Source organism: Gekko japonicus, unplaced genomic scaffold (genome assembly GCF_001447785.1).
Source record: "Gekko japonicus isolate JY-2015 unplaced genomic scaffold, Gekko_japonicus_V1.1 scaffold1369, whole genome shotgun sequence".
NCBI classification, from domain to species: Eukaryota; Metazoa; Chordata; class Lepidosauria; order Squamata; family Gekkonidae; genus Gekko; species Gekko japonicus.
In genome coordinates, this window is record NW_015161439.1 from 282952 (window position 1) to 292521 (window position 9570).

General features: G+C 46.3%; 1 protein-coding gene across 1 annotated transcript in view; it reads right to left on the bottom strand.

Annotated features, from left to right (window-relative positions):
• Nucleotides 1-9570, bottom strand: part of LOC107125582 (glycerol-3-phosphate dehydrogenase 1-like protein) — a 45095-nt gene that overhangs the window by 963 nt on the left and 34562 nt on the right. Inside the window, exons 3-6 of the mRNA XM_015429007.1 lie at nucleotides 8780-8786; nucleotides 7950-8062; nucleotides 3572-3805; nucleotides 2100-2206 (exon numbers count right to left, since the gene is read on the bottom strand). Coding sequence (XP_015284493.1) covers nucleotides 2100-2206; nucleotides 3572-3805; nucleotides 7950-8062; nucleotides 8780-8786 — 461 coding nt within the window. The remainder of the gene's footprint in view (nucleotides 1-2099; nucleotides 2207-3571; nucleotides 3806-7949; nucleotides 8063-8779; nucleotides 8787-9570) is intronic.

Here is a 9570-nt window from a genome sequence, read left to right on the forward strand (position 1 = left end):
CAGGAAAAGCTTGCCATGTCTCAGTACTGCAGAGACCAGGTGTCAATTTTGGTTCCCCTTTGCTGTGCGTGTCAAGAAAATTAGACCTTCAGCCAATTTCTTCTTCTTTCATTAACCATAGGTAGGCTTTATATTAAACTTTAGGCCTGTAAGTGGGTTGAATTGACCAAAGGGAAAATAACTGGATGTTGATATGGAAGAATTGGCCATCAACCTTGTGACCTTTGAATAGCAATCTCTCCTTATATATAATTGTGAAGTGGGGTGGAACTTTCTGAACATTCCACATGCTCCTAAATCAGTTGGCTCCATGATGTGTCACTCAGAAGCTGTCCCTATCCACTGGCTGCGTTGCTTGAGTACCACCTCCAACATTCTAAGCAGTTTGCTGTTCCTCTCCCCCCCATATCCAGCTGTTAAAGACTCAGGAGTCAAACTGTCTACTGAATCTGGATCCCCTACTATTCCAATTTGTGACATTATGCCCTATATTTTATACATTGTTGAGGTTATTTCATTAAGTACAGTAATTATGAACGCTTCCAGTACTGCTGCCAACTCAAATTAATGCAGTGACTATTAGGTTCTTAGTCTGCTCTCAGCCGTCGAAGGGATCTGTGTCTATGTGTGTCAGATCAGGTGTTCAAGAGACATTATTAAGCAGAATACCTCTGGGTTTTTTTCCCTTCTGCTTAGTGTGCAAGAGGCCAAGGATGCAACCTGATACCAACACCATTTAAAATCCACACGCCCACTCCTCATTTCACACAGGAGGCTTATAAGACAAGGCCTCAGGATAACGGTCTGAGACTTTTTCTCCTCCTCGTCCATTTAGTTTTAAAATCTATCCCGATGAAGAGTTCTAGAGAACCTGAAGCTTGCACACTGTTTTGTGTGGGTTTGTCCTAATAAAGAGAGTAAAGGTAAAGGTTCCCTTGCTCGAAAGCCAGTCGAGTCCGACTCTAGGGTTGCGGTGCTCATCTCCGTTTCAAAGCCGAAGAGCCAGTGCTGTCCGAAGACATTTCCGTGGTCATGTGGCCGGCATGACTAAACACCAAGGCGCACGGAACGCTGTTACCTTCCCACCGAAGCGGTACCTATTTATCTACTTGCAATTTCTTGCTTTCGAACTGCTAGGTTGGCAGGAGCTGGAACTAGAGACGGGAGCTCACTCCATCATGCGGCACACTCGGGTCTCAAACTAATGAACTACGGACCTTCCACAGCCTGCAGTTCAGCGTCTTAACCACTTGAGCCACCGCAGCTCCTAATAAAGAGAGCAGCCAACTTCAACTGGAAATCTGGGAAGGGCAGCGTGTGGAGAAAGGAGGGAATGTAGCAGGGCACTGGGTCCAGAATTAAACTTTGTTGGTCTTAAAGGTGCCACGGGACTCAAACTGCGCTCTAACATTGATTTCAACATGAGCTTTCATGAGTAACTGCTCACTTCTGACTTCATAGTTTTTCACAGGAAAGAGGATTTTAATGTGGGGAAGTGTTTGAGCATGGCTCCTCCCATCTGCAGTCTGAAGTGGTGCGTAGGGATCCCAAGTCCCCCCCGGGGGGCGGGGAAACCCCCACCCCAGAGGGCCGTTCCCCAGCCCGGATCAGGCCCCGGGGGGAACTCCACCCCGATGTGCGCATCACCCAGAAGTGACGCGGGCACACTGGGGGCGGGGCCACGGCCATATAAGGAAAAACTCTATGGTTTTCCCTTGTATGGCCGTGGCCTCGCCCCCAGCGTGCCTGGCGTCCTCCCATCACTTTCGGGTGACGTGCGTGCAGTGCACGTGCACAAGATGCCGGCCAGGAGCCCCCCACTCCAGGCGAAGATACACTTGGCAACCCTAGTGGTGCGGGTTTGGAAATGCTAAACAACACACCATTTCTGCATGTGTAGCTTGAACCTGAGGTACAACACATTGCTTTCAGGAAAGTGCTGACCTGAACCCATCCCAGGTCTTCTTTTTCACGTCTCATAGCAAACGTAGTATTTAGACATGCATTAATATGACTCAGGATGGGGAAAGTCAGAATTATACATGTCCAAAGAAACCAATAAAGTGCTAGGGTGCGTGGTATAAAGAAGATAAAATTACTTCTTAATTATGTTCTTCTGCTTGAAGATCTTGTAAACTTCAGCTGATGTCTGAGGTCCTTGAAGCTTCTGTCCATTCAGCATCTCTTTTTCTAGTTCCTCAATTGTCTTGAATAAACCAAAAAAAGGGACAAATAATTTTAGGGTTAAAGGAAATGATGCAACTACAAGCTAGAAAGAAAAGTATTTGAAAGGGCTGAAGTCCGTGATTAAACTGCAAGTCAGTGAATAAACGAGAAGATTTATGCTCACCCACGGAGACTTATGGATCCAATAGGATTCCGGAATGCTCTGTGGGATCCAGTGCCCTCTGGTGACTCATTAGATGTGCTGACAGAGGACTGGAATTCCCATCTCTCTGAAGCCATCGATGAGTTCGCCCCCCAACGCCCTCTCCGCTCCTGTGTTAAATTTCCCCCCTAGTATGCAGTGGAACTCAGGGGGGTGACATGGGAACTGAGACAGCTAGAGTGAGTATGGCAGCAAACTCGCGATGAAGAGGCAAGAACATCTTAAGAACATAAACATAAGAACATAAGAGAAGCCATTGTTGGATCAGGCCAACGGCCCATCCAGTCCAACACTCTTGTCACACAGTGGCCAAAAATACCAGGTGCCATCAGAAGGTCCAGCAGTGGGGCCAGGACACCAGAAGCCCTCACACTATTGACCCCCCCCCCCAAGCACCAAAAATACAGAGCATCACTTGCCCAGGAGTCCCTATCTATACCTTGTGGCTAATAGCCACCGATGGACTCACCAGTTTTGGTAACCACTTTGAGTCGGTTGGGAAAACATCTTTAATAAACAAAGACCAAGAGGTGATGTCCATTTCTAAAGGTCGCATTATCCATGTCACACTATGTTTCACTAATGCCAAATTAGACATGAATTCTCCATGTAGTCATAAATAAATGCAAAGGACTTTTGCAGAGACATCATAAATGCAAAATTCTCCAGTTACAGGATTAATAACCTTTGCAAGGATTACAGCCTAATGCTGGAAACATTTACTCAATAGTAACATTTACTCAAGGAGCTGCGGTGGCTCCAGTTGTTAAGACGCTGAACTGCAGGCTGTGGAAGGTCGGTAGTTCAGCAGTTCGAGACCCAAGTTGCCGCATGATGGAGTGAGCTCCCGTCTCTGGTCCCAGCTCCTGCCAACCTAGCAGTTTGAAAGCAAGAAATTGCAAGTAGATAAATAGGTACCACTTCAGTGGGAAGGTAACAGTGTTCCGTGCGCCTTGGCGTCTAGACATGCCGACCACATGACCATGGAAATGTCTTCGGACAGCGCTGGCTCTTCGGCTTGGAAACAGAGATGAGCACCGCATCCCTAGAGTCGGATTCAACTGGCTTTCGAGCAAGGGAAACCTTTACCTTTACCTAGGTTCCATGGAGTGCAATTAAACTCACTCCCATATAACAGTGCATAAGATAGCAGCCTCAAACTCTTGAAGAAGAAAGTCTTACTTTTCCACCGCGTGCGAAGGCTTCTGCCACTTTCCTGTTGCGTCCACCGTAGCATGTGGTGATCAGATCAGCAATGCCACAACTTTCCAGAAACGTGTTTATTGATACGGAGCCTTTGCAGAAGATTTTTGCAAAAGCAATCATTTCCATGAGGCCCAGACGAATCACAGCCGCTTTCGTGTTATCACCGCAGCCCAGTCCATCACAAAACCCAGCTCCTACTGCCACAATGTTCTGAATACAGCAGGGAAGAGAGAGAGAGAGAGAGAGAGAGAGAGAGAGAGGAGAGAGAGAGTTAGAGAGAGAGAGAGAGAGAGAGAGAGAGAGAGAGAGAGAGAAGAGAGAGGGAGAGAGAGAGAGAGAGAGAGAGAGAGAGAGAAGAAAAGTAATGAAAACAAGACAGCCTGTTAAGGTATTAGCTAGCCTGTGCTGCCCCTTTCTGAAATACACCAATCCCCCTTAGTCCTGTTTGGTGTGAGATCAGAGCAGCTAACAGAGATCAGTTCCTCTGGTAGGGTTGCCAAGTCCATCTTCCACCCCCAGCAGGGGACTTTGGGGGCGTTCCTGGAGGGGGCGAGGCATCCCCCGACGTGATGACATCACGTTGGGAACGTCCACCACCCGCCCACACGCCGGATCTCCAGAAACAGCAGTTTCTTGCACTTAAAGGAGCCGGTGTTTCCCTTTTAAGTGCAGGAGCCGGCGTTTCCCCTTTAAGAGCAGCCGCGTTTCCCTTTTAAGTGCACAAAGCTGGCATTTCCCTGCAAGCCTGATCTCAAGTGGAGATCGGGCTTGGGAGGAAACATGGGTTCCACACACTTAAAGGGAGAGAGAGGGGTGGCTGTGGGTGTTGGGGGCCATCTGGCCGGTGGCGGGTAGAACCCCCCCCAAAAATGGGGGACCCCTGGCAAACCGGGGGGGTTGGCAACCCTATCCTCTGGAGAAAATGGCTGCCTGGGTGTATGTGAAGTCTATGGCATTAAACCCTGTCGGGCTCCTTCCCCTCTCCAAACCCAGCCTTCCTCAAGCTCCACCCCCAAAATCTCCTGGAACTTCCCAACTTGAAATTGGCATCGGGCTGCCAGATCCCCCCTGGCCAACAGCAGGGGGTGGGGGGATAGGGTTGTTAGCTTCCGGTTGGGAAAGTCCTGGAAATTTGGGGGTGGAGCCTGGGGAGGACAGGGACCTCAGTGGGGTACAAGGCCACAGAGTCTGCCCTCCAAAACACCAATTTCTCCAGAGGAACTGATCTTTGTTGTCGGGAGGGGAGCTGTAGTTCCAGGGGATCTCCAGGTCCCACCTGGAGGCTGGCATCCCTAAATTGGCAGCCCTAGTGGGTAGAGATCACCAGGGCTTTTTTTGTAGAAAAAGCCCAGCAGGAACTTATTAGCATAATAGGCCATACCCAACAGCAGGAACTCATTAGCATATTAGGCCACACCCCTGACAGCACAGTTCATTCGCATATTAGGCCACACCCCCATGTTACCAGAAGTGTGGTCATCCAGCCACACCCACCTTTTGCTTCTTATTCTCTTTACCTTGTTTGTTGTCAAAACCCAGGGCTTTATGCATGTTAAGCCACACACCCCTAATTGTAGCCAATTTGAATGAGTTTCTGCTGTTCGGTGTGGCCTATTATGCCAATGAGTTCCTGTTGGGCGTGGCCAACTTGGGAGCCAGCCGGAACTCCGTTCCTGCCCAAAAATAGCCCTGGAGATCACACTGGTTGAGCTTCACGTCATGTTAGCTCTGTATAAAAATCATTTTAAAGACCCTGATCTTCAAAACACCCTATTAAGGTCTTAGGTAGCCTCAGGGCTATTTTTGGGCAGGAACGCACAGGAACGGAGTTCCGGCTGGCTCCCAAGTTGGCCACGCCCAGTAGGAACTCATTAGCATAATAGGCCACACCCAACAGCAGAAACTCATTAGCATTGGCTACATTAGGGGTGTGTGGCCTAACATGCAAAGGAGTTCCTGCTACAAAAAAAGCCCTGGGTTTTGACAACAAACAAGATAAACAGAATAACAAGCAAAAGGTGGGTGTGGCTGGATAACCACACTTCTGGTAACATGGGGGTGCAGCCTAATGTGCTAATGAGCTGTGCTGTCAGGGGTGTGGCCCAATATGCTAATGATTGCTGTTGTTGGGTGTGGCCTATTATGCTAATGAGTTCCTGCTGGGCTTTTTCTACAAAAAGAGCCCTGGGTAGCCTGTGCTGGTTGTAAGCACTTAAGGCAATCAGATTACGGGGATCACCACCAATAAGACCACTTTAACACAGCATAGAGAGTTATTTACAGCTATATCCCATCAGCTGTATTTCTTCCCATAATTGCTCCTGGATGCCCACAGACAGACAAATCCATACAAACGTGTGATCTGTAAAAAAAACATTGGTATATAAGGGCACATAGCAAGTGATGTTGGTAACTGCAGCTATTTCCAGAGGTGCACAGAACCCAATGCTGTGAAGAAATCAATCAAGTGGTCAGAAAAGAATCTTTGTACAAATCTAACCGACTGCTACAGTCATTTTCTGAGGCCCTGCTTCAACTGCCCGGCCTTCTGAGATTAGGCAAGTGGCAATCTGGGAGAAGGCCTTCTTGGTTGTGGCACCGAAACTCTCTCCTCAGAGAGACTCCCCTGTTTCTGTTTTCTGCCGGCAGGAGAAGAGTGTTTTATTTCATCTGGTGTTCCCTTAGTGATCCCGCCTTCCTGCCCTGTGTTATAATTGTGGGTTTTATATTTTTGTCTGTGTATTTTAGCTTAATTTTTATGATGTGTCCTTGTTTGGTCTTAATGGTTTTTAAGAAGTGTTTCTTATTATGTATGTTTTTAATCTAAGCTGCCTTGGTAGCCCTTATGAGGAAAGAAAGATGGGTTATAAATATTGTAAATAATAATAATAATACTTAAATAAATAAGTAGCCTATTTTGGATACAAATTATAAGTGTCTTCAGGGCTTTTTTGGTAGAAAAGGCCCAGCAGGAACTCATTAGCATAATAGGCCACATCCAACAGCAGACACTCATTAGCATATTAGGCCACACCCCTGACAGCACAGCTCATTAGCATATTAGGCCACACACCCATGTTACCAGACGTGTGGTCATCTAGCTACACCCACTTTTGCTTCTTATTTTGTTTATCTTGTTTGTTGTCAAAACCCAGGGCTTTTTTGTAGCAGGAACTCCTTTGCATGTTAGGCCACACACCCCTAATGTAGCCAGTCCTAATGAGTGTCTGCTGTTGGGTGTGGCCTATTATGCTAATGTGTTCCTGCTGGGCGTGGCCAACTCGGGAGCCAGCCGGAACTCCGTTCCTATGCGTTCCTGCCCAAAAATAGCCCTGAGTGTCTTCCAATTTAAAAAAATGGAAGAAAAGACTGCACTTTTTCTAAATGGGCACTGAAAGGTTTTGGTGCATGCGGATTTGCCAGTAGGCAAGCAACAACTTTTAGCCAAAGCAACTGTACAAGGTTCCATTTTCCATCCATGTATGTCATGCATCATCATACTCTAGCTCCTGGCCAGATGGTGGACCATACATCCTTCCCCCTGAATGATGTATGATCTGCTCTGACAACTGATACAACTTTCCCAGGCTTCCATGATGACGATTAGATTGCTGGACGGAGTCAGGCTATTGCTCTAAAACCCTTTGTTTCAGCTATAAGGAAGAAAGGGCTGAGTCCCAAGAGGGAATTAAAGTTATCAAGGCTTGAGGATGTTCCAGGAGCAGTTACCTAGTCTAGTGAATTACGACAAAAGGCAGACAGAACATCTGCTTGAAAGATACCTCCTTTTTTATTATGAAGTACTCCACACTTGGAGCTGCGGTGGCTCAAGTGGTTAAGACGCTGAACTGCAGGCTGTGGAAGGTCGGTAGTTCAGCAGTTCGAGACCCGAGTTGCCGCATGACGGAGTGAGCTCCCGTCTCTAGTTCCAGCTCCTGCCAACCTAGCAGTTCGAAAGCAAGAAATTGCAAGTAGATAAATAGGTACCACTTCGGTGGGAAGGTAATAGTGTTCCGTGCACCTTGGTGTTTAGTCATGCCGGCCACATGACCACGGAAACGTCTTCGGACAGCGCTGGCTCTTCAGCTTTGAAACAGAGATGAGCACCGCAACCCTAGAGTCGGACTCGACTGGCTTTCGAGCAAGGGAACCTTTACCTTTACTTACTCCAGACTTAATACTTGGTTTTTATCACATGTAATGAAAGTTTATATGAGTCTGTTGTTTCCAAATGTTGTCAGATTACAAAGTCAGTCAAAACACCATAAACATTCTTTGTAATGTTTTAGTAGCTAAACCAGCTACGATCATCTACAGAACTACAGATGGCCGAACATTGTTTGGGATTACTAACTTTTAAGGCTCCACAGATCTCCACGGTGTCACAGTCATCCACCACAGTAACTCTGAAATTTGGGGTCTGCATTAATTCTTTAAAGATCTTCCCATTATCTGTGTTTTTGCAACCTTGGGAAAGAAGTGCAGTAGATTAGGATGCGTTGACCCAATGAAGTTATTTTGTTTGGTTGGAGACAAAATATAACTACACCTATGTGGTTAGAAGCATGCAAGTATCTTGTAGAATGGTTGACTTAGATAGCTATTCCCCAGGGAAAGTGTGCATTCAACAAAATTCCCAAACAATATTACAATGCATTTCCAAGCAGAGTTACACCCTTCTAAACCCACTGACTTCAATGAACGTAGAAGGGTGTAACTCTGCAAGCCTTTCTGTAACTTAGATGGCATGTGTCCTACCACTACATTGAGCAAAGTTTGAAGCCTACCCTCCTAACCTCAAGGAGCCTTCCTCCCACTTAAATGGCTCCTCCTCCAATCAACGAGCGATTTCAGTTGGAGGAAGGCAAGATAGGACACACATGCCAAAATCTGTAACCCATCCTCTGTGACATGCATATGAATCTTGCAACATACATACATCAGAAATAAGACTGGAAATAGTTTTTAGAGAAGTGAGACATTAAATGTATAGTGATGGTGAAGATGTAATGTTCAATCTATCTGTATGGCTGGGCAACCTGAAAGTAAGCAATGTTAATCTGTACCCATTCCAGAAACTTATATAGTGACATAAGTCAAGCTGCATAGTATGCATTCTAAGGATACCTACAAAAGATTGGCCCAATACAGCTAGGCTGTTGAGCATGGTTCCTCAACCCTGACCTACCAGCTGGAGCAAAATAGGAGCAGATGATGGATTTAACAGGGGAGTTTCTCAGAAATGGAACAGAAGAATAGTAGCTGCTTAATCCATTCCCCTTCAGCTGTCATTTTTCCAAACAAAATTCTCCTGTCCAAGCTATTTTTCTCTCCAGTGATAAAAACATTTTCATTTTCTTTTTTCTCTGCCTCTCTCATGGAAGACTCAAGGTGGATTACAAAAATTATAAGCCAGCAATAAATGCAATAAAGACAAATTACAAACTTGCAACAAACATTAAAAGCTAGTACAATATACCTTTCATAGAAATGCCCTCCTGAAAAGTTCCATTTCATACACTGTATGGGGCCTGGAGATCTCCCAGAATTACAAGTAGTCTTCAGACTACAGAGATCAACTAACTCCTCTGGAGAAAATGGCTGCTTTGGAGGGTAGACTGTATGGTATTATGCCAGACTGAGGTCCTCACCTCTCCCAGGCTCCACCCCCTCAAATCCTTGGGTTGGCAACGCTAAGTAGAGACGTATATTTCAGTGCCATGAACACCTCCCAGGCCTTGGGGGGTGGGGAATGTTCTGTCTTTTTAACAGAAGTTTAATATGTGGGATCAATCCTAAAAGAAATCAACCCTGACTGTTCCCTGGAAGGCCAGATAATGAAACTGAAGCTCAAATACTTTGGCCACCAAATGAGAAGGGAGCACTCACTGGAGAAGACCCTGATGCTGGGAAAGATTGAAGGTCAAAGAAGACGGGGACGGCAAAGGATGAGATGGTTGGACAGTGTCATTGAT